The 25,670-nt window shown below is 40.9% G+C and overlaps 1 protein-coding gene and 1 long non-coding RNA gene across 5 annotated transcripts; one reads left to right on the forward strand and one right to left on the reverse strand.

The window, feature by feature from the left end:
• On the forward strand, positions 1–25,437 carry steap2 (STEAP family member 2, metalloreductase). Of its 4 annotated transcripts, none has more exons than XM_069914274.1 (6): positions 1–188; positions 6,369–6,429; positions 17,104–17,597; positions 19,334–19,861; positions 21,692–21,730; positions 23,497–25,437. In XM_069914274.1, the coding sequence occupies exons 3-6, from the start codon at positions 17,106–17,108 to the stop codon at positions 23,779–23,781; spliced, it is 1,344 nt and encodes a 447-aa protein (XP_069770375.1). In that variant the 5' UTR covers positions 1–188; positions 6,369–6,429; positions 17,104–17,105; the 3' UTR covers positions 23,782–25,437. The 4 variants fall into 4 exon arrangements, with proteins under 4 accessions (XP_069770375.1, XP_069770372.1, XP_069770374.1 ...); XM_069914271.1 differs by having other exon boundaries at positions 2–188; positions 21,692–21,856; XM_069914272.1 differs by lacking the exon at positions 1–188 and adding an exon at positions 990–1,015 and having other exon boundaries at positions 21,692–21,856.
• On the reverse strand, positions 354–6,965 carry LOC138751682 (uncharacterized). Its single transcript, XR_011350121.1, has 2 exons — positions 6,689–6,965; positions 354–666 (listed from the first exon to the last, which is right to left on the reverse strand). It is a non-coding gene; the product is annotated as an uncharacterized lncRNA (long non-coding RNA).
• Positions 25,438–25,670: the final 233 nt, after the last annotated feature.

Consider the following 25,670-nt stretch of genomic DNA (forward strand, 5'->3'; position numbering starts at 1 on the left):
AGCGGGCTTTGGGTTGAGGAATGAGAGGGGGAAGGGAAGTAACCATTTCTGCAGGGGCTTCCTCGCGATTGTGCTGTGAAGCCTATGGCTCATGGTTGGGGTAGTGAAAGCTTGTTGAAGAGAGGGCAGGGATACGGGGAAATATTGCGGTCTGCTGCGAGGACCGCCATGTAGACGGGCATCAAGCGGTAAGATTTGTTCAGTGTTAACGCGATTGCTACTGTTTGTTGCCTCTCGAGTCGACGTCGGCTCTAAGGGTAAATGCTGGTGAAGTTTTGCTCGTGTGGGGAGGGGGTGACTGGATTTAGAATCAATTTGACGTTAAGTTGGCAAAAACTGGGTTCCAACCAACGTTTTTAAGCAACGTTTTTATTGAACAGACAGAAGGTGGCTCTTAATCCAGCGAAGATAGTAGAGAATTGTTCACAATTTGGGTTGGGGGGTGGGGGTGGGGGGGAGACACTGCCAAGGCCAGTATTTATTGCCTTTCAGAAGGCCATGGTGAAAATGTCTGAAGATGAGCCCACGGGTGTTGCAGGATGTGGACCAAGCAACAATGAAGAAGGGGCCACCCATTTCCAAGTCGGGATGTGCGTGAGTTGAGGGGGAGGCTGGTGTTCCGATGGACCTGCTGGCACAGACATCATGTATTTGGGAGATGCTCTCCTAAAAAGAAAGAGAAATGAAGAATTGGTGGCCTCGTTAACCCGTTGTCAGAAAATACCGAGGGTCAATGGGCACTTGTAAAATAGCAATAGAATTGGTTAGAAATATAATCAATTAAAAGAAAAATTCCTTTCACAAATTGGAATTTTCTGTGCTGTAATTACCACAATTGTGTTTTTGAAGGCTTTTGATAGAGTGCCACACAGTAATTATTTGTCAGAAGTAGATCATATGGCATTTTGGGGGTTAATGTACTGGATTGAGGGTGGTGAACCGGTAGAAAACTGATCAAAAGCAGATTGTTTTCAGGTTGAGAGGCAATTATCAGTGGAGTGTCACAGCGTGCACGGTGAGCAAACTGTTCATATTTTACATGAGTGATTTCTATTTGGGATTTATTAATAATGTATTGAAGTGTGCTGGTGGTAATGTGGACTTTGAGGGGGTATAGACTTCAGGGACTATATACAAATGAATGGGCCAGGATTGGTAGAAGGATATAATCTGAGGTCATCCATTACTGACAGAAATACAGAATGATGGAGATTTTGTAATGGTGGGAAATTGAAAGCTGTTCATGTGTAAATGAGGCTGAAGGTTCCTTTGGAGGTTCTGCAAGCAATTTAAACTTGTCTTCATTGCTAGAGGATTTAAGTATAAGAGTAGAGAAGTCTCGGTCCAATTAAATTAAGTCCTGGTGAGTCAACATTTGGAAGAGTGTGCAGAGGTTTCCTTTACTAAGGAATGATATTTCAATTGTAGTGAAGCTTCAACATGTTGCTTACTGAGATGCCAGAGACTGATATTGAATAAAATGGGCCATACTCTGCAGGATTTAAAAGATTGAGAATTCAATTTTATTAGAAAAATATAAATTAAGACATATAGCGCAGTAACAGGTATTTTGACCCATGAGTCTGTGCTGCCCAGTTTACACCCAATTAACCTACACCTTCGATACCTTTTGAACAATTAATATAATTAATGTATACAACATTTCTCATGAAGTTGACAAAGTAGATTGGTTGTTTGTGTTCCCCTGGCTGGAATGTGTAGAATCAATAGACGTAGTCTGTAAATAAGGGCAGGCCACTCAGGACTGCAATCATCTGGAAGGTGGTGGATCTTTGGAATTCTCTAACCAAAAGGACAGAGGGGACAGATGTATCTCTAAACATATTAAAGGCTGAGATTAATAGATTTTTAAGTATTGATTAGAATCTGTGGATATGGGTTTAATGCTGGAAAGTCCTGCTGTAGAAGATCCATGACAAACTTAACAAATATAAAACAAGCATATCAAGCTGAATGGTGTCCTCCTTTTCAGTTTTTTTTACCAGAGCGGCCTCAGCCTGTAGCGACTGCATTTTGTAGGAGGTACAACCTTCATTTATGGTGGTAGAGAGAATTAATGTTTGGTTCAGCTGCAAAATAGGACATAGTAACCAACTTGAATAGCATTTCATCCCTTTCCTGAAGTCAACAATCAGCTCCTCTAAGTGCAAGGTTGTTGTTGTTGTTGCACCATTCAGCCGAGTTTTCAATCTCCATCCTGTATTCTGACTCATCCCCTTCCATTATACAACCCACTACTGTGGTGTCATTTGTAGTGACTATTTTCCTTATTTTCACTTGGAGGATATCAGAATGTTGTTGTCTCTGACTTGTTCAAACAAATCCATACTAAAGTTGAGTTGAGTTTTCCAGTTTATCAATGTTAATGTTGTTATCAGTTACTATATATTGTTACAAGCCATTAAATATCATTAGGTTGTGCTAAAACTTTGTTAGACAGTCAATAAAAATTGTTGGAACATTCTAATTCCTTACTATTTTATAGAACCAAACTACATGCGTAATATCTCTAACAAGCCATAAGACCTTAGCTTGAAGATGTTGCTAAGAGACACTCAAAGAATATGTAAACAACAGCATGAAAACCACAAACAGAATTACTTGCAATTTTAACCCTTACAGTGTTATTGTCATACCGAGACACATAGTCATAGTTGTAAAGTGAGTAGAGCAGGAGGCTAAGAACACAGCCCTGTGGTGCTCTGGTACTGATAGAGATTGTGGAGGAGTAGTTCTTACAAATTTTCAATGATTGTGGTCTAGAGGTGAGGAAATCCATGATCCAATTACACAGCGAGAAGTTGAGTCCCAGGTCTTGGAGTTTGCTGATCAGTTTTGAGAGGATGATGGTGTTAAATGATGAACTGTAGTTGATAAAGAACATCCTGATGAATGCATCTTTGCTGTCCAGATGTTCCAGGGCTTTAATGTAGAGCTAGTGAGATGGGTTAATGTATCCATGTCATTGCAGACAGAAACTGATCTGCTTCACCAGCCTTTCAACTTTGCTACTGATCGATAGTCATTAAGGCAGATTACTACACTTTTGGGCACAGGTAGATTGACGCCTTCTTGAAACGGGTGGGTACCATGCTCTGCTGGAGTGAGATATTGAAGATATCCATGAATATCTTGGGAAGTTCCTCAGCACAGATTTTTAATACTCAGCCATGTACTCCATCCGGGCCGGATGCTTTCCTCGGATTCATTCTCCTGAAGGCGGCATTCATATCATCCTCCAATAAGGACAGGGTGAGATCATCAGGGGACGTGGGGGTTCACTACAGGAGACCCAGCCTCTCCCCTCTAGTGAAGCACCATTTTCATGTGACTAATCTGGCTAAGTATCTGGACAACAGTGGAGGACTCAGTGAATGTAACACCACTAAATATCATGAGTAAATGTTTATAAGCCCTTATTGCATGATATTTTGTCACGCAATTGCTACTTACCACTTTTCAGTCCATGTCTGACTATTGTGTAAGTATTGCTGCACAGGGGCATAGATTGTTTCCTTTTGCAGTAGCTTTTAAAATCAGTTAAGATCATTAGGTCCATTTCTGCATTGAGTCTCTTTATGACTCTGATTCTAATCTTTGATGAATGGAATCTTATTGAAAAAGAAAGTGGAGTTTTTTTTTCAGTTGACAGAAGTACCTTTATTACTTGACTGTTTTGCAATACAAGAAATTTAAATGCTTTTGAGAATCAAAACTAGAATTGATGAGGCAGAACACAATCAAGATGAAGTGGTGCCAGAACAACCACCTTTTTCTCGATGTCACCAAGACAAACGAGCTGATTGTTAATTTTTGGGAGGGCAGCTTATTGATGGGATGGAGGTGGGGAGGGTTAGGACCAAGTTCTTGTGAGTCCATATTTAAGAAGACCTCTCTTGGAACCAGCATATAGAGGCAACAAGGAAACAGCCACTTCAATCTCTTTACTTTTGAAGGAGTTTGAGGAGATTTGGCATGTTGTCTAATCCTCTATATAATGTTTACAGCTGCACTGCTGAAAGTATCTTTTCTTTGGCTTGGCTTCGCGGACGAAGATTTATGGAGGGGGTAAAAAAGTCCACGTCAGCTGCAGGCTCGTTTGTGGCTGACCAGTCCGATGCGGGACAGGCAGACACGATTGCAGCGGTTGCAAGGGAAAATTGGTTGGTTGGGGTTGGGTGTTGGGTTTTTCCTCCTTTGCCTTTTGTCAGTGAGGTGGGCTCTGCGGTCTTCTACAAAGGAGGCTGCTGCCCGCCAAACTGTGAGGCGCCAAGATGCACGGTTTGAGGCGTTATCAGCCCACTGGCGGTGGTCAATGTGGCAGGCACCAAGAGATTTCTTTAGGCAGTCCTTGTACCTTTTCTTTGGTGCACCTCTGTCTCGGTGGCCAGTGGAGAGCTCGCCATATAACACGATCTTGGGAAGGCGATGGTCCTCCATTCTGGGGACGTGACCCATCCAGCGCAGCTGGATCTTCAGCAGCGTGGACTCGATGCTGTCGACCTCTGCCATCTCGAGTACCTCGACGTTAGGGGTGTGAGCGCTCCAATGGATGTTGAGGATGGAGCGGAGACAACGCTGGTGGAAGCGTTCTAGGAGCCGTAGGTGGTGCCGGTAGAGGACCCATGATTCGGAGCCGAACAGGAGTGTGGGTATGACAACGGCTCTGTATACGCTTATCTTTGTGAGGTTTTTCAGTTGGTTGTTTTTCCAGACTCTTTTGTGTAGTCTTCCAAAGGCGCTATTTGCCTTGGCGAGTCTGTTGTCTATCTCATTGTCGATCCTTGCATCTGATGAAATGGTGCAGCCGAGATAGGTAAACTGGTTGACCGTTTTGAGTTTTGTGTGCCCGATGGAGATGTGGGGGGGCTGGTAGTCATGGTGGGGAGCTGGCTGATGGAGGACCTCAGTTTTCTTCAGGCTGACTTCCAGGCCAAACATTTTGGCAGTTTCCGCAAAGCAGGACGTCAAGCGCTGAAGAGCTGGCTCTGAATGGGCAACTACAGCTGCACTGCTGAAAGTATACTGACTGGTTGTATCACAGCCTGGTTTAGGAATTCAAGTGCTCAGGCATACAGAAGGTAACAAACATAGTCATGTCCATCCCATCCATTGAAATATATTTGTGTCAGGTTCTGACTCAAGACAGCAGCCAAATCACCCTGGACACAAGCTCTTCTCATTGCTACCTATGGGGAGAAGGTAAAGAAGCCTGAAGAACCAGCACCTCTGAGTTCAAGAGTTTCTTTCCAACAGTCATCAAGTTTGTTGAATCTCCCCTTGTTGCAGTAATCATGGAATGTTCCGACACCTCAAAAGGATTGTCTGTATTATCGCAAAATTACTTTTATGCGCAAGGATAATTGAACATTATTTATCTTTTGTATTAATCGTCTCTTAATTCAATGATCTATGTTCTTGTGAGGTTTTTTTTAAAGGTACCTGTTTGGCTACAGCAGTTAAGAATTTTGATACATACGTGCATTGCAAATGAAAAACTCATTATCATTACACTGGACAACAATTTTGGGGATTATGGTAGACAACTTCAAGCTGAACACAAAGATAATTTCAGATTTGCTGTATCATGTTGGAGTTAAATTAAGTTTAGCTGCTTAATCACATAATGATGCTGACACATTGCATTAGTTCAACTGACCTAAAAAATGTTTTCCCGCTAATTTTTGTTTGTACTCAGCATCTACTGCCTCTCGTGTCAATGTCCAACAATGGTTGTCCTGATACTGCTTTTCCATGATCACAATCTCCTGGTGAAAGCTTTCACCATGTTTGTCACTGACTGCACTAAGATCAACAGGGAAGACGTCCTGGTGCCAACGTGGAAAATTAATTTTCAATGTTACTCTTCATGGTTGCGTATGCAAAAAAAAAAGTTATATTTAAAAAAGGTACGTGATAGGAAAATTTTAATTTTCAGCAGCCAAAATACATAAAATACACCCAAAAGTGTTCAGGAAGAAAAATCTTCATTGTCCAGTGTAATCAAAATGAATTGAGGCACTGTGGGATACTGCAAGTGGACTACCATTATGTTTGTAAATCCAAATAAAATCTGTTGTTTAATAATATGTTTCAAATGAGAATAACTTCTATCCATGTTCTAGATTTGCATGGTTTTGAAGAATAGTATGTATGCCAAAGTGGTAAGAAGAGAAGGGAAAGAGAGAGGAAAAAAATGCAATGGAAATTACTGGTAAATGACTCATTCTGTGGCAGTGTTACATGATTCTGGGCAGACAAATCCCTTCCAACAAAAAAAAGGTCATTCAGGACATGGAAATCATATTTAATCCCAACATTAATAATGGCCATTTTTCCTCTGCTAGATCACTGGTCCAATAGGAATTCCACATATTATCTGGAGAGATCAAAAAGAAGTATAGCAAGGTCAGTTCCTATCCTTCTTTAAGCAATGCTCTATTTATAATCTTGTGATTTAGATATTAATCTTTCTCAAAACAACAATGTACTTTTTAATCGTGTTTTTATCTTTTGCTGTAACTTTTAGCAGCATTCAGAATTTTTGAAACAAGTATTTTTTGTATGTGCTTGCAATTTTTCTGAAGCATTTGTAAAATCAAGATTCAGTTCCAGTTGAAGGGTACAATTTGTTATTTTTAAACAAAATTGTTTTACAATAACATACCTAATCTCCTTAGACTCCTCGCAAGGTATAGCCGCTGTTAAGCCTTCTTTGTGATTACATCAACGTGGAGGCTCCACGACAGATCCTAGGAGATGTTTCCACCCAGAAATTTGAAGTTCTTGACCCTCTCCACTACTGAGCCCTCAATGATGACTGGGTCGTGTTCCCCTGACTCCCTCTTGAAGCCAACCATCATTTCCTTGGTTTTGCTGACGTTGAGCACAAAGTTGTTGTCATTATACCATTCAATGAGCCGATCTATCTCCCTCCTGTACACTTCCTCATTGCCATTTGTGCTTCTGCTGACAACTGTGGTGTCATCGGCAAACTTGTAGATGGCATTGGAATTGTGCCAGGCTACACAGTCATGGGTGTATAATGAGCAGAGCAGTGAGATAAGCACACATCTTGGGGTGCGCCTGTGTTGATAATCAGTGAGGAGGAGATGTTGTTTCCAATTTGTACTGTCTGTATCTTCTAATGAGAAAGTCAAGAATCCAGTTACAGAGTGGGGTACAGAGGCCTAGAGTTTGTAGCTTCTTTGACCAGCACTGAGGGAATAATGGTATTGAAGGCCAAGCTGTAGTCTATGAAGAGCAGCCTTATGTACGAATTGCTGTTTTCGAGATGATCAACAATATTGCATCTGCTGTGGTGTAATTGTGACAATGAAGAATTGTACTGGGTCCATATATTTGCTTAGGCACACATTAATTCTGGGCATGACCAGCCTCTCAAAGCATTTCATCTCAGTAGAAGTTAGTGCTACTGGGGGTAATCATTGAGGTAGGTCACGCTGCTCTTCTTGGGTACAGGGATGATTGATGCCCTTTTGAAGAAGCAGGTGGAAACCTATGACTGCTGCAATGAAAGGTTGAAAATCTCCGTGAACACTCCAGCTAGTTGGTTGGCGCAGGTTTTCAGTACCCTGCCAGGTACGTTGTCAGGGCCTGCTGTCTTGAAAGGGTTCACCCTATTGAATAACTTTCTGACGTTGCCTTCAGAGATAGATGTCATAGAGTTCCCAGGCTTTTCAGGAATTCTAATAGGCACTTTGTTTCTTCTCAAAATGGGAATAGGTGTTCAGCTCATCAGGTAGTTAAGCATCACAGCCATCTATAGGGTTCACCCTTGCTTTGTAGGCTGTAATGGCCTGCACTCCCTGCCACAGCTGGTATATCTCTGTCTCTAGCTTCCTCCACTTTGCTTCAGAGGTAGCCTTCTGTAGGTTGTGCCTGGACCTGGACTTCTTGTAAAGATCAAGATCCCTGGCCTTAAAAGCCCTTGTTATCACTCTCAGCAGGTTGTGAATTCTCTGATTCATCCAGAGTTTCTGGTTGTGGAACACCTGGTGTGTGCGTGTGGGCACACACTCATCCACAAACGTCTTGATGAAGTCGGAGACACCTGTTGCATATTCATTCAAGTCTATGGATAAGTTCTTGAATATATTCCAGTCCACTGATTCAAAGCAGTCCTGCAGATGCTCCTCTGCCTCCCTCATCTATACTTTTGCCATCTTCATCACTGGTGCTGTGGTCCTCAGTCTCTGCTTATACTTCGGGAGTAGAAGTACAGCCAGGTGATCAGACTTGCTGAAGTGTGGTTGTGGTATGGCTCGGTATGCATTTTTCATGGTTGTGTAGTGGAGAATGGGCCATTTGGTCAAGTGTGTTGGTTCCCCTGGTCTCACACGTTGATGGTGGTTTATCAGAGACTTCTTCAGGTTGGCCTGATTGAAGTCCCCCACAATGATCGGGAAGATATCAGGATGTGCTGTCTCATGGCTGTTAATCACAGCGCTCAGTCCCTCCAGTACCAGCCTGATGTTAGCCTGTGGCGGAATGTATACTGTGACCAGGATGATGGTGGTGAACCTCCTCGGCAGGTTGAATGAGTGACACTTGATCGCCAGATGTTCCAGGTCAGGGGAGCAGGACTGGGACATGAACATCACATCTGTGCACCATGATGGATTGATGATGACACAAATGCCGCCTCCCCTGGTTTTTCCAAATGCCAATGTTCAGTCAGCACGATGGAAGGTATAGCCCTTGCGCTACAGCACCTTGTCTGGAATGTCTGCGTTTAGCCATGTTTCTGTAAAGCACATCATGCAGCATTCCCTGATGATTCTCTGATGTTGAAGTCTGGCTTGGGGTTCATCAAGTTTGTTCTCCAGGGACTGAACATTGGCCGGGGGATAGTTGGGATTTGAAGCCTCTGGTCCCGGTATCTCAGTCCCCCTCTGAGTCCATGTGGTCACGTGTTCTTTACCTGACCTGTGGGACCGCTGCTGGTAGTTCCCATGGTGTTTAAGTTGTCTGTGCACTGTCCCTTCAAATCCTCAGCGATGTTTAGATGTGCTGAGCGTTTGCTGTCTGCGACTCCCGAAAAGTTCAAATGGCCCATTCTCCAGCTGTTTAAAACTCCCACAGTGTTATTGTTGGAAGTTGTACTTGCTTGAGCTGTTTAAAGGTCCCTCCCAATGGAGACTGCCGATTCCAAGGTCTGCCAGCAATCTTAGAATATTGATGTTCAGGTAAGTTTGGTTTTATCTCATTTTTTTTGTTCAATTTTTAAGAAGGTCCGAACGGGAATATTTGATTATTCCCATCAGAGCTGCATGCAAAGAGTCGCTACTGTAAGGCACCATCTTAGACCACTCTTACGAGGCAGGGATAAGTAGAAACTTTAAGAGAGTCACCCCAACAGCGAGCGGCATCCTCCAGCTCTTCAACCTGGGCGATGCCATTTTATTCAACAGCTACTATGAGCAAAACATGACCAAGGCGCTCTGCTGGCTGAATATTTGCTGCTATCTTTACCAAAGGTTTATTTGGTATTTCAGAGAACATTTAATTTTACAATTTTAAACTCTATTTATTTTTTTAAAAAAATTATTCTTATTTGTTTTAATTTTTTAAAGGTATTTATTTTCCTTTCTTTGCCACTTGCTTGAATTCCAGGTAACCAAGGTTTTACTGTATCTACAGGTTTACAGTAATAAATTAAATGTCTTAAAATGCTGCATTTTGTCTTGGGTTTATGGAAACATTGTGATGGATATGTTTTCCATTGGACCCAGCATGAAGCAGCTCGAACTGTATTTCAATTATGAACCAGGACAGTGTCTAGTTTAATTTTAGAACCTGTTTCAGTGAATGTATTTGTTAATAGTACGCGAAACGGGTAATAAATGTTGATCCTCATTTTGAAATTATACAGCAGTGGGTGAATTATAAGATATGCACCATTATTAGTCTGGAGTATAAAGGGGCAGGCAGAGAAATGCAAGAACTGAAGATTCTGAGATCATGAGTAAACTATTAGAAACTGGAGGATTAGAGGGTCAGCCAGCATATAAATCCACTGACTTCCACAGTTACTTCGACTACACCTTTCACATCCTGTCTCCTGTCTGGATTTTGTTCCTTTCTCTCAATTCCTCTGTCTTCACGGCATCTGCTCCCATGGTGAGGTCTTCCATTCTGTAACTTATGAGATGTCCCCTTTATCTGCATCTCGTCTATTTCCGGCACATCTGTCCTGCCCCCTTCAAGGACAGGGTTCCCTTGGACTCACCTACCACCCCACCAGCCTCCACATCCAACATATTGTCTGCATTTCTGCCACAATATATGAGATTTCACTACCAGGCACTTTTTTTCTACCCTTTATGGAATGAGAGATGCTGATTCCGGCCATTTAACCACATGGCACCCAATTACACGCAAATGAACTTACAACCCCATAGATTTTGGAGGGAAACTGGAGCACCCGGAGGAAACCCACACAGACACAGGGAGAACATACAAACTCCTTACAAACAGCAGAGGATTCGAACCTGGGTTACTGGTACTGAAATAGCATTGCGCCAACCACTATGCTAACTGTGTCACTCTTCCACTCCCCGCTTTGGTTTCTGCAGGGATTGCTCCCTCTGGGATTCTCTCAACCACTAGCCAAACAGTTGATCCCTTGTGTGGCTGCGGGAAGTGCTACACTTGCATTTACACCTCCTCCCTCACCACTAATCAGAGCCTCTAAATAGTCTTTTCAGGTGAAGCAAAACTTAATGTGAATCTGTAGGGGTCATTTACTGTACTTGGTGACCCCATTGTGGTCTCCTTTACATTAGGGAGACAATACAGACTGGTAGATTATTTCTTTGAGCACCTTTGCTCTATTCACTGAAACAGCAAGAAACTCCGAGTGGCCAACCATTTTAATTCCACACACCATTGCCACTCTGACACGTTTGTCCATGGCCTTGTGTACTTATAAACATTGCAACCCACAAATCTGATGAAGAATAACTTTTATTCATGATTTCAGATTTATTGCCACAGTGCATACATCACATAAAACCCTGAGATACTTTTTCCTGAGGCAGATGAGTCAGAATTACCACTTATTGGCGATGCAAACAAAAACTGTACCCAACATACATAAGTAACCAGAAAAAGAAATGTAAACAAACTGTGCAAAACAGAGAATTTTTAAATATCAATAAAGTGCAAAAGTAAGCCCTTACTTGAGTCCCTGGTAGAGGAGTCTGATGGTGGAGGGGTAGCAGCTGTTCCTGAACCTGGGGGTGTGAGTCTTGTGGCACTGACACCTTCTTCCTGATGGCAGCAGTGAGAAAAGAGCATGTGTTGGGTGGTGTGGATCTTTGATGATTGTTGCTGCACTCTGAGGGCAGCACCTTCTCTGTAGGTGTTGTCGATGCTAGGAAGGGCGTTGCCTGTGATGTCCTGGGTTGGGTCCACTAACTTTTGGTGGATTTTCACTCAGGGGTCCAGGTGTCTCCATTACAGAATGTGATGCAGCCAGTCAGCACACTTTCCACCACACCACTGTAGAAATTTGCCAAGATTTCTAAAGACAGACCAAACCTGCGCAAACTCCTGAGGAAGAAGTCAAGTTTATTGCCATCTGATTGTACAAGTATAACCTTACGAAACAGTGTTTTCTGGTCCTTGGTGCAAAACATGCAGATACACGTACAAACACCATTTCAACAATGTAAATAAATATTGTTTTGTACAAATGAGAGTCTTGGATGGTTAGTGTGAGCAGATTGTTCAGCATTCTCACTGTCAGTGGGAAGAAGCTGTTCCTCTGCCTGGTGGTGCTAGCATTCTGATATTCTTTTTTTTTCCTGATGCGAGCAGCTGAAAGATGTGTGCAGGGTGGAAGGGGTCCACAATGATTTTGCATGCCCTCTTCAGACAACAATACAAGTAGATCTCGTCAATGGAGAAAGAAAGACTCCAATGATCCTCTCTATCACTCTTATGGTCCTGTGGATTGACCTCCAATCCATTTCTCTGCAGCATCCATACCACACTGTGATGCAACTGGCCAGGATGCTCTTGATAGAGCTCTTGCTTCTATCTTCTCAGGAAGTACAGTCGCTGTTACACCTTCCTGACAAGTGAGGTGAGGTAATCCACGATAGGTCACTAGTTAAGTGATCTCCAAGGAGCTTCACACTCTCCACTTTATCTACTACAGAGTTGTTGATGTGTAATGGTGGGTGGTTGTTCCTGGTCCTTCTGAAGTCCACAATCATCTCCTTCATCTTGTCCATGTTGAGACTCAGGTTTCCATTTTTGTTCCATTTCATGAGATTTTACATCTTTTCTCTATAGTGCGACTCATTGTTGCTGTTGAGGCTAACTTCTGTTGCGTCATCTGCAAACTTAATATTGGATCTGGATCTAGCAATGCAGTCGTAGGTCAGTAGTGTGAACAGGAGCGGGCCAAACACACAGCCCTGAGGTGTGCCAAAGCACAGCGTGATGATGTTCAACATTCTACTATTGACCCGGAAAGACTGTGGTCCTTCCGTTGGAAAGTCCAGGATCCAGTTACAGGGATGGGTGTTGAATCCCAGCGAGGACAGCTCCAACAGTGTCTTCAAGTAGAGGCGCTGACATGCTTTCTTCACGATGCCATCATTGTGTTGGATACAGGAAAGATCCTCTGTGATAGTGACTCACAAGAACTCATATTTGCTCACCCTCTCCACCTCTGATTCCCCAATGATCAGCAGATCGTATACAGTTCCTCTGTTTTTCCCTTCCTGAAGTTAATAATCAGCTCCTTAGCTTTGGTGTCATTGAGTGCAAGGTTGTTGTTGGTGCACATTTCAGCCAAGTTTTCAATCTTCATCCATCATCTTTTTTAACAACCCGCGACTGTGGTAGCGTTGGCAAATTTGTAGATGGTGTTGCTGTCATACCGAAGCACACAGTTGTAGGGGTAAAGTGAGTAGAGCAAGGAGCCTGTGGGCTCTGGTATTGATGGAGATTGTGGAGGAAATGCTAATCTTCACTGATTGTGGTCTGGAGATGAGGAAATACAGGATTTATTTACACAGTGGGGTATTGAGTCCCAAGTCTTGGAGTTTGATGAGGTTTTGAGGGGATCATGGTGTTAAATGCTGACCTGCAGTTGATAGAGCATCCTGATGAATGCATCTTTGCTGTCCAAGTGTTCCAGTGCTTTGTGTAGAGTCAGTGAGATAGAATTCACCATATACCTGTTGCTACGATTGGAACAGATTCACGTCACCACTCAGACAGTAGCTGGTATGCTTCAAACCAGCCTTTCAAAACACTTCATCACTGTTGATGTAAGTGCTACGGGTTGATAGTCATTAAGGCAGGTTACTACGCACTTTTTGGGCACCAATATGATTGATGCCTGTTTGAAACAGGAGCGTTTCAGCCCTGCTGGAGTGAGATGTTGAAGATATCCGTGAATACATTGGTAAGTTGGTCAGCACAGAGTTTTAATACTCATCCAGGTACTCCATCCAGACTGGATGCTTTCATCGAATTCACTCTCCTGAAGGCAGCCTGCACATCATCCTTGGATACAGACAGGAAAGGATCATCAAGGGTCATAGGGGTGCAGGGAGGTTCTCTCCCCTGTTATTCTGGTCAAATTGGGTGTAGAAGGCATTGAGTTGCTCTGGGAGTGAAGCTTTGTTGTTTGCTACTGCACTGGATTTTGTTTTGTAGAAGCTTATGTCATTTAGACTTTGCAACAGCAGTTGGCTTTCCTTAGTTGTTTCCATTTTTATCACCAGTTTGCCTGGGGAATGGCTTTTCATAGATCATACCTGCTCCTTCTGTATTGATCTGGATCTCTGGGCTTAAATGAGTGAAACATGAAAGACTGCAAATGCTGTGATTGTAGTAAAAGTACACCAAAATGCTGGAGAAATTCAGCTGGTCTTTTCAGCATTGTTAAAAAGCAAAGATGTACTGCCAGTGTTTCAGGCCTGATCCGTTCTTCAAGGAATAAGCTGAATGAGCCAGAAGCAGGAAATTTAGAAGGTCTGAATCCAGACCAACAAAAGGTGTTAATTATATAAGATAAGGGAGCAAGAATTTATCACATTTGTGCGAAAAGAGATGGGGCAGGGAGAGACAGGGTGGTGGAAGGCAACAGGGGAAGAAGTAAGGGTGGGGTTTAATGAAAGCCAGAGAAGTTGAAATTAATGCCATCAGTTGGAAGGTGCCCAGTTGGAAGATGAGATGTTGGTTTTCCAATTTGCGGGTGGTCTCAGTCTGGTGGTGCATGAGACCATGGACAGACATATCAGCAAGGGAATGGGAAGGGGAATTGAAATAGGTGGCCATTGTGAGATCTACTCTATTGCAGCGGACAGAGCCGAGGTAATCAACAAAGTGATATCCCAATGTGCATCCAGTCTCCCTGATTTAAAGGAAAGCACAATGGGAGCACCGGATGCAGATTCACAAGTGAAATGTTGCTTCACTTGGAACAGGGCTGTTTGAAGCCTCGAATGGTAGTGAGGGAGGCAGTGCGGGCGCAAGTGGAGCATCTCCTGTGGTCACAGTGGCAGGTGCCAAGGTGATGATGGGTGGGGAGGGAGGAGTGGACAAGGGAGTCGTGGATGGAGTGGTCCGTACAGAAGGTTTAGAGGGGAGGAAGGGGAATATGTGTCTAGTGGTGGGATCACATAGTAGATGGCGGGGGTGGATGTATTGGATCCAGAGGCTGGTGGGGTGGTAGGTGAGGACAAGAGGAATCCTGTCCTTGTTGTTCTTGGGGGTGGAGGGGGCCAAGGCAGATGTATGGGTAATGGAGGATGTGCAGGTGAGCGCTGAGTTGGTGGTAGAGTGAAAGCCACATTGTTTGAAGAAGAACATCTCTGATGATGTTGTGTCGAAGTCCTCATCCTGGGTACAGATGAGATGGAGGAATTGAGAAAATGAATTGAATCATTACAGTGAACAGGGTGGGAAGAGGTAACTGTGGGAGTTGTTGTGGGAGTTGCTGTGGGAGTTGTAAACTATGGCAATGGTGGTATGCTTTGGAACTTGAGCAGTTCCTTTACGCCTCCATACTTTGTTCTTGCCATCATTCTGATACAGGTTAATATTGGTTTTGTCTGTCCATGACGCCTTTTTCCAGAATTCTGTAGGCTCTTTTAAATACTTCTTGGCAAACTGTATCCTGACCTTTCTTTCTGTGGCTAACTAGTGATTTGCATCTTGCAGTGTAGCCTCTGTATTTCTTTTCATGAAGTCTTCTGCAGACAAGGTCATTAACACATCCACACCTGCATTCTGAAGAGTGTTTTTGATCTGTCTGTGCAATGGAGGAGTCCCTTAGAATAGCAGTCCCTTTGCGATAACTGAGTTAATCAGTACGCTCTTTTTTTCTTTATGATGTTCCAAACTGTTGATTTTGGTAATCCAAATGTTTGGGTGATGTCTCTTACTGTTTGATTTTTATTTTTCAGCCTCATAATGGCTTCTTTGACACAACTCTGGTCCTCATGTTGAAAAATAGCAACTAAAGATTCCAAAAGTAATCAGAAGCTTAGAAGCAAGTCCAGCTCTCTTGTACCTGCACGAATGAAGCAATTAAACATACATACTCACCAACAACTGTGAAGCCAAATGTCCCAAACGTTATGGTGGTCTAAAATGAGGGGACTATATATAAATGTGTTGTAATTTCTTTATGGTCAAAGCAAAATATTTACCAAGAACTTGAATAAAATCTGAAATGTGGACTTTAATTACATGCGAATTGTTTGATCACAAATTTAAAACTGTGGAGCACAGGGGCAAGTAAAGGTCCCAAACATGGAAGGCACTGTATATAGAATTGGAGATATGGTAATGGACACAGTGAAATCTGAGGTTAATGGAAAAGTAAAGATTTTTTTAAACAGAAATTGAATCAAAAATTATTTTTAAAAAATATTATTTTAATTGTCAACATCTTAAGAAAGTAGTAGTTTTCACACATGTGTCATATGCCTAATTCAGAAGATATGCTTTAGATCACCTGCAACCTAGGAGTATTTACAATTATGAGTTGGATACATGGATAAAGGAATTGTAATATTTCACTCTTCAGCCCAACACAAATATGCCACTCGTCATGCCTATCTTCACAATTCCCATGCCTTCTTTAATTCAATATCTTGCTTGTTCAAGTACTCATCAAGTTGCCTTGTAAATGTTCTGACTGTATTTGCCCCCTCCACCTCTTCTGGCAGTTCATTTCAGATGCAACGTTTTTGGGTGGAAAATTGAATCAACAGATCTCCTTTAAACTTCCTCAGTCTCACTCTAAATCAATGCCCCCTGGTTTTAGACACACCCACCATGGGAAACTGACTCTGGCTACCAACCCTATCTATGTCTCTCATCATTTATATACCTCTGTGTCACCTCAAATCCTCCTTTGCTTTAGGGAAAACAAACCCAGTCTATCCCATTCTCTCCCTATAACTCAACACCTCCAATCCAGGCAACATCCTTGTAAATATTTTCTTAATCACAACTTTCCAAGAGTGTTGCCTGACCACTGTTGTGTACAACTGTAACATGACATTCCAATTCTTGCACTCAGTGCATTAGCCAATGAAGGAAGGCAAGCATGTCATGGGGCTTCTTCACCATCCTTTTGGCTTGTGTTGCTATTCTCAGGGAACCATGCATTTGCACCCCAAGATCTCTAGGTTTGGTAACATTTCTTAAGGCTATGCCATTCACTGTATGACCTGCCCTGATTTAACCTGAAGTGCATTATCTCACACTTGGCTGTGTTAAATTCTATCTGTTGTTTTCTCGCCTACTTTCCCTATTGATCTAATTCCTGTAGTAATCTTGGACTATTCATTAATATCACCAATTTTGCTGCCATCTGCAAACTTGCTAATCAAGCCACTTACATTCTTATCCAAATCATTACTATACATAATAAATAGAGGGCTTGGTCTGGATTTGGGCTTAACTGCAGATCAAGACATTTCTCTCCATATTTCTGCCATATCTATCACTTTAGCCACTTTATTTAAATGAGGAAAACTGTTCTAAAAGTTTATGTACTAAGATAACTTTTCTTTCTTTCAGCAATGGACTCGATCTCCATTGTGAGGAATATCAAAGAAACTAGTGAAGCCTTTTTACCAAATGACACAAATAGCTTCAAGGAATCATCTAAGTCTATCATAGGGATTTTAGGCAGTGGAGACTTTGCCAAATCATTGGTAATCAGATTTATACGGTCTGGATACTCTGTTGTCATAGGAAGCAGAAATCCCAAACGTGCTATTGGGTACTTCCCACCTCTTGCTGAAATCATGCAACAGGAGGATGCTGTTATGAAAACAAATCTTATATTTGTCGCTATACATCGAGAGCACTATGATTCCTTGTGGGACCTCAAACACTTAATGACAGGCAAAATCCTCGTGGATGTGAGTAACAATGTGCGAATAAACCAATATCCAGAAGCCAATGCTGAGTATCTTGCTTCACTATTCCCAGATTCCACAGTAGTTAAAGGCTTTAATGTAATATCTTCCTGGGCACTCCAGCTTGGTCCAAGAAATGCTGACCAACAGGTAAGAATGTTTGTAAATTAAGTGGAATTCTAATTGTTAATCTGCATTTCAGCTAATTACTAAATGGAACAGAAGCTTGTATTTAGCACAGTACAGAGCAATGCCCCAGAGAATGTTTTGATCAGAGAAATGGGGTACAGGTGTCTAGTTCATTGAAAGTATTTACACAGATACTTTCACATATACAAGCTTGCCTTCATTGGTCAGGGCATTTAGTACAAGAGTTGAGACATTATATTACAGCTGTATAAAAAAAATTGGTGAGACTGCACTGTGTTGCCTAGCCAGAGGGGGAAAAAAGTAATTAAGCTAGAAATGGTTCAGAAAAGTGGATAACTGAGACTTGCCGAGAGGGGTGATTGCATTAGAGATTTGTAAAATTATGAGGGGCCTGGATAAGTGAATAGTCTTTTTCCCAGGGTAGGTGAATCTAAAACCAGAGGGCATAGAGTTAAGGTGAAAGCAAAAGATGGAAAGGAGAACTGAGGGGTAAAGATTTTTCACAAAGCAATGGTGGGGATATGTTATGAGTTGCCTGAAGTTGTAGAAGTGGATATAATTACACTATTTATAAGATATTTAGATAGATACATAGAGGGAAGGTTTAGAAAAATGTGGAGTAAATGTTTGCAAACGGCATGAATTTTAGTAAGTAACCTGATCAGCATGGACAAGATGGGTCAAAGGACTGATTCCATGCTGTATAATTATATGGCTGTAGAGCTCATCGAAAGAATCAAAGACTTGTTGATCCAAACCAAGGCTTTTATTAGCAAAAGACAGGAGCTCTTCACAGGTGGCCGACCAGTCCGGAATGATCCGACCTGGCTAGGGACACAACCCTTTAAGGCCCAGACAGTAGGCGTGGCTAAGCTCTCAGCCAATCACTGTAAGCACAGTCTAGATACTGTAACTATATACACTATATACATTGGTGATAGATCTGTACTATCACAATGGGTAATTCTCCATTCTTCAGTTTTAGTTCTTTATGATCATACGAATTTTCAAAGCATGGTAATATTTCAACAATAAAGTGCATGCCACCATTTTGTTTGGGCATCTACCTACATTTTGTTCATACCTTGATGAAGGGCTCAAGCCTGAAATGTTATGTATCTTTATCTTCGCTGTATAAAGTACACTCTTTGACCAGCTGTGTTTCTCTACCATTGTGTTTTTATATCACAGTACAGTCCTTTGCCCCACAGTGTTCTACCGATCTAATAACCTACTCTAATAATTGCCTAGAATTTCCCTACTGCATAACCTTTCATTTTTCTTGGTTCTATGTGCTAATATTCTTTTAAGAAATACTACTGTACCCTCTTCCATCTCTGTTGTTAGCACCACATTCTGTACAGTGAAAAACTTACTCCCAAGCACCTTAGCCATTTCAGCCTTGCAAAAAAATCCTTCGGTCATCTACACAATCAATGCCTCTCATCAACTTGTACACCTCTATCCGGTCACCACCAACAGCACCCCCAGCCCCCACCCCATCCCCTCAATCCTCTGTCGTTTAAGGAGAAAAGGCCATTTGCCTGCCTTGTTAAAAGTTTTGTCTGAAGGAATAGCAAAATGTTTTGATCACTTGTGATACTAAGACTTAATTCATTGCATGCAGTGTAAAGGTAGCTTATTTCAGAGATATTATAAATGTCCACATTTTTTAATGTGATTCGTTCAATGGAAAGTGGAGCAGATTTGCTCACACTTGTTTTGATGTCTTTCAGATATACATTTGCAGCAATGTGGTGGAAGCTCGACATCAGGTTATTGAACTGGCTCGGGAGCTGGGTTTTGTTCCTGTTGACATGGGAACATTGTCTTCGGCAAAGGAGATAGAAAATATACCTCTACATCTCTTTACCCACTGGAGAGGACCAGTGCTTCTGTCGATTGGCCTAGCCATTTTCTTCTATATATACTCTTTCATCCGTGATATTGTGCACCCCTATATGAAAAACAAACAAAGTGACTTCTATAAAATTCCAATTGAAATAGTGAACAAGACTTTGCCTGTTGTTGCTATTACCCTTCTCTCGCTCGTGTACTTGGCTGGATTGCTAGCAGCTGGTTTCCAGTTGAATTCTGGAACTAAGTATCGCCGGTTTCCTGTCTGGTTGGAACACTGGCTGCAGTGTCGGAAACAGCTTGGACTCTTGAGTTTCTTTTTTGCTTCTCTTCATGCAGTCTACAGCCTTTGCCTTCCAATGCGACGTTCAGAACGATATTTCTACCTCAACATGGCTTATCAGCAGGTAATAAAAACAAATACATTTGAACCTTACTTCATTAGAAAATTATTCTGAGATTGTTAACATGCTACCATTTGCATGGCCACTGATTGACCACTCTAAGATATAGGATGAGACATTTATATAATTTCACACCCCACTGCCACACTGACATGGGTAGGGTGGGAGGAGTGGTGTTGGTTTGGGGGATTTGTTTTCAGATAGCAAATCATAGATCATAGAATCATCAAGCATGAAAAAAGGCAATTTGGCCCAACTCGTCCATGCTGACCAATAAGTACTTAGTCCATAAACCTCTGCACCTAAATTCAAAAGTTTATCCAGACATTTCTTAAATGCTATTTACAACACAGCTTAAACCATGTAGTTTCCACAATCTGGATGGAAAAGGTCCCCTCAAATTCCATCTAAACCTCAGTCCTTGCCCAAAATCAATATCCTCTAGTTTTATTTTCCTCTGACGTGGGGAATAGTTTCCTGCAGTCTATCTTGTCTGTATCCCTCATAATTTTCATTCATTTCAGTGCCTTACCATTCGGTGTGAGCGATCATGTCTCTCCATCCATCATGATCTCTAACCGTTCAAATTGTAGTTGTTGCCTCCCCTTTAGGGAAGGCTCCATCTTTGAAATGAGACCATAGTCAATGTTGAGTTCATAATAATACAAGGGAAAAATACTGAAGTGGTTTCCCGTTGCCTTCTTCAGTTGCATACTGAACTTCAGTGTCCATACTGAACTGGTAACCCTGGCCATTGATCAGCAGATTCATCTGCCCAGTGTTTAGTTTTACAACCATAAATTCCAATTTGTATAACCTGCTTGTAAAAACCATCCACCATCTGCAATCCATGGTTTCACATGGCCTTGATCAGGAGGCTAAACTGGTACTACACCCTGCCCAAGGGTGACCTGTAGGCTATCGAATGGAAGGAGCACCTTTTGCTGAGTAATGGTAATTTTATATCCCTCAATTATGTCCCTCTTAATCTCCTCTGCTCCAGCGAGAACAGACATAGTTTCTCAATCTCTCCTCATCACCAAATCGCTGCATCCTAGGCAACATCCCAAGTGACTCCTCTTCACCCTCTCCAGAATTATCACATCCTTCTTGGAGCATAATGACCAGAACTGCAGTAAGTTCTTCAGCTGAGGTCTGATCACTGTTTTCTAAATTGGAGCATAACCTTCCTACTTCTGTATTCAGTCCCCCAACTAATGAAGGCCTGCCTAACCACATTTTATACCTGTCTAACTCATGGTGTTCAAGTCACTCTAATTATACTTCCTGTAAACTATAAATTCTCCAAGGAGCTAATCAAGAATTCTACAATATGTGCACAGGGTTAACATTTTAATTTTGCTTTTGTATGATCGTCAAGTTGGAGCATTTTCTTTTGTCAGGAGAGAGGAATTATAGTTTTTCCTTTCAGGGTGCCAGTGACAGTTAACCATCGAACTATTTCATAGCTGGAGGCAAAATAAAGTTTGTTGCACTCCAGTTCCAATAACCTGCTTCAACTCATCCTTAACACATTTGTTGTTTCCCACAGCACTCTTTGTCCTTGAATAAATTTGCAATTAGTTCTAAATGTTCTTGTTTTGAATACATGCAAGGTAATAAGCTCCAACTATGTCATCCATTTTTCATGGATGAAGGGAACAGAAAGAGATGAAACTCACTTTTACCTTTCACTGCCTCTCAACCGATTTGTTGCATTCATAATTTCTTCAGTTAAACATTGGAGTGCTTGATTTAATTGTTTTTTTTTGTCATTCTGAGCATCTTGTCAATGGCAGCAAATCTTATTTGTAACTTTGATTTTCTTTATAGGTACATGTCAATATTGAAAACTCCTGGAATGAAGAGGAGGTATGGAGAATGGAAATGTACATATCTTTTGGAATAATGAGTCTGGGTTTATTGTCACTGCTCGCAGTTACATCAATACCTTCAGTCGGTAATTCAATGAACTGGAGGGAGTTCAGCTTTATTCACGTAGGTTTCTCCTTCATTTCATTTATTAATATTGTGCAACATTTGGTACTCTGAGATGCGTTAGGTTATTTTTAGATTGATGTATTTAATTGGAACTAGGTTAAAATGCAAACATGTCCTCGGAGGTTCTAAAAAACTTCTATTAGATGCAATCAAGAATTCATTCTTATCACAGTCTAAAGCCAATAACAAAATTAGACATAACCACCACATGAGAGGAATAAAAAAAAATTGAAACATTATATGAGTCTCCCTTCACCAAATTACCTGTCACATAGAAACAACTGATCTGCTGATTTCCTCCAACATTTCTCTTTTTAGAAATAATTGTCCATAATATATGGTTGGATCATTATCAAGTAGTTCTTATGAAGTTAAGGTGCCAACTTCACATTGGAAGTACTACTATCTTTGTAACTGATACCATGACAATGACATACCTTGCACTCAGGAGAAAGGAAGGGAAGGAGTGGGGGGGGGAGGGGGTGGGATTGAGAGGATAAATGGTTAGAATCTTTTTCTGAGGGAAAAGGTTGGGGGGGGGGGGGTAGTTTAAAGGATATGTGCTGGTGTTGTAGTCGGTGCCTGGAACGGGTTGCCAAAAGTGATAGTGGAAGCAAATTAAATAGTATTTTTAAGACTGATGAATATGCAGAGAATAGAGGGATATGTAACATCATCAAGCAGTAGAGATTTAGTTTAAATTGGGCATCATGTTTTGTGCAGACATTCTGGGCAGAAGGGGCCGGTTCCTATCCTGTACTGTTCTGGCTTCGATCATTTTGGCTAATTCTTTATAGGAAAAAGATAGAAACAAGCAAATGTCTTTCTGTCTGATTGCAGTTTCCATAAATGAAGGGTCTGAGTAACTGTACACTCAGTCACGTCTCTTTTTCTCTTTGTGGCCCCATCCATGATTAAAAAGGGCTAAAATGTCATAAATATGCAACAGTTTTAGCAACTACTGTGACTCTAACAGACTAGAGAACAATTGTGAGCTGAATAGATAATAGGACTTCAAAGATGGGCAAGGGATCAAAACTTGTGAAAAGCATGGTGATCGCCTCCCTCTCATTTTGGTCTTCAGGCCACACTATTGACCATCTCCTCGTAACCATCTGGAATGGTGAAAGCTTGGATGTCTATCTTGTCAGCATGAATATGTTTTAAATAACTAAATGTCCCTTTCTCAGCCTTCATTAAATTGATGATTTCCCAAACATTGGATTCTCTACCAGTGAGAAAATAACTGACATTCAAGTACTAAAGAGGCACAATGTGATATAAATAGCATGAATGGAACTTGTATTACTATTGTATCTAGAACTAATTAAATACCACATTTACTTTGGAGTCTCAATTCAAAGTGTAGCATAAAACTCAGGATCCAATCAATGCAGCATTTTGGAAAAAATTACTTCTTGAAGTCTAATGCACTGGAATTTTTAGTAATGTTTCCTCTTTGTTGGACTCAAGTCATATATGGGAGTGGAACTATTTCTGGTAATTGTTATTAAAATATTCAAAATTTCAATCATCACAGCAAGTAGTTGTTACAATTGGGGAAAAACTATGGGTGATTTTTATCATATTAAGGAATGGAATGATGTAACTAAGTATATTTTTCTTTACTCTTCTAGTCTACACTTGGTTTTATGGCTCTCCTGATCAGCACTTTTCATGTCCTGATTTATGGATGGAAACGAGGCTTTGAGGAGCAGTATTACAGGTTTTACACACCACCAAATTTTGTATTAGCTCTAATTTTACCTTTTATAGTTATCCTTGGGAAAGTTATATTGCTGCTTCCATGCATTAAGAGGAGACTGAGAAATATACGCAAGGGTTGGGAAAAGAGTCAATTCATAGACGACACTTCAACTATAAATCTTCAAGCATCTGCAGAAAGTGTTACTGTTATGTGAGATTTTTCCAGAAATTGATTTCCCTTTAAACCATTGAAAGTTATGAACAAACTGCAGTTTTAACTTTCATTTAATTAGGTTGTAAATTATGGACAAAGCATTTTAGAAGTTCCAATTCCTTGTATTGCTTTGTTGTTTAATGATAAGAGTGGCTATTGTATGTAATGGTGAACTGTTGTAGGTAAAATGAACTAAACAGTTTTGGTTATAAATTCTATCTATTCTATATCTGCCATACTTTAAAATTAACTGACACTACAAGCAATGATTTTAACATGGAAACTCTTTCATCAATTTGATGTCCAGGTTCTGTAAGAAGAACCTATTAAATGTTCATGCCTGCCATCAGACAATGAATGATGCATTTTCTGTATCTAATATTGCCAGGACTACTGCTATGGAATCTTGACACCAGACATCTAAGATTTTCCAATATGTATGTAGAATAACACACATTTAATAATATTTAAAATAGCTGAAAAAAATGGACTCTGCTCTCTGAAGGCTTATGGTTGTACAGCACTGCAGATAAAGGGGATATTTAGCTTTCGGCTCAATCTGTGTTGGCATTTGCTTTTTCAAAATTCTGAAAAATTGGGAAACAATTTCACTAAATATTAAAATGCTTACATTCAAAATTACAGTACAACTCCAATTATCCAAAATCAGATTCTCTGAAATCCTCATTTACCCAAAATTTTTTTTGGTGCCAAACTGATCAGGGATTTCGGGCTCTCAGCGGCAGCAGCAGGAGCAGACCTTGGGCTCCTGGCGGTGGTGACAGCAGCGGACCTCAGGCTCCTGGAAGCAGCAGCAGTGGCCCTCAGGTACCCCGCAGCAGCAGTCCTTGGGCTCTTGGCACCTGTTTTGGAGGGGCACATATTGGGCTCCTGGCATGAGTGGGGCCTCGGTGGAGAGGTATTGGTGAGCGGCGGTAGCCAGCATTTTTTGATGAGAATTAAATATTATTTTAATGTTTAAAAAGTGTTACTTTGTTGCTTGTTTTTTTTAAACACTGTTACAAGTAATTTGCTGTTGCTACTGGGCTGTTTTTTAAAAAAAAGATGACCGGTTCTCCGAAAAAAAAAAAACATTTATCTAAAATGGGCCCGGTCCCAGATAATTGAGGTTGTACTGTACTATAATGATCAGTTAAGACATTTTTGCAATGAAATATTAATGCAATCAAAATAATGAAATACATTGCTTATTCTTTCATATTTTTTGGAAATTAAATTTGTTGCTTTCAGTGGAATAAGAGTAAAATATCACTAAAAATTATAAATTTACATTTGGTGCAAAAAACTTGCCTAAGTTTTCCAATAAGTTAAAACAATGCTGGAGAAACTCAGCAGGTCAAACAATGTTCTTTATATAGCTAAGATAAAGATACACAACCAATGTTTCAGGCTTGAGCCCTTCATCAATGTATGACCAAAATATAGGAAGGCACCTAAACAAAATGGTAAATGGTACTAGTAAATGATAGTTATTGTTTATCAAGGTTTTATCACTGCATTATTGAAGCAAGCTAATCCCAAACTTTAATACAGCTAAATTTTGCATGTTCTTCACTTGTGTAGTTGTTTTTATTCAAGTATAACAGTCTGCGGTTTCGTACTATTTTTCATTGTGTATAAGTCTTGTAATTTCTTTTTGAGTAGAATAATAATAGATACCACAATAAAGATTACTTTGTTTCAAACATTTTTTGTTTGTTAATGTACTTTACTATGTTCTAAAGAATCTGCATTGTATTCTTTTTCACTAGGTAATGAGATAGGTAGAGTAAATGATGTAATAGTCAGAGACCATCTGGGAAATAGCGATCATAGTATGATTGAATTTCTCATTCAGATGGAAGGGGAAATAGTTAGATCTAAAACTAA

This window comes from Narcine bancroftii, chromosome 1, assembly GCF_036971445.1.
Source record: "Narcine bancroftii isolate sNarBan1 chromosome 1, sNarBan1.hap1, whole genome shotgun sequence".
Classification (NCBI taxonomy): domain Eukaryota; kingdom Metazoa; phylum Chordata; class Chondrichthyes; order Torpediniformes; family Narcinidae; genus Narcine; species Narcine bancroftii.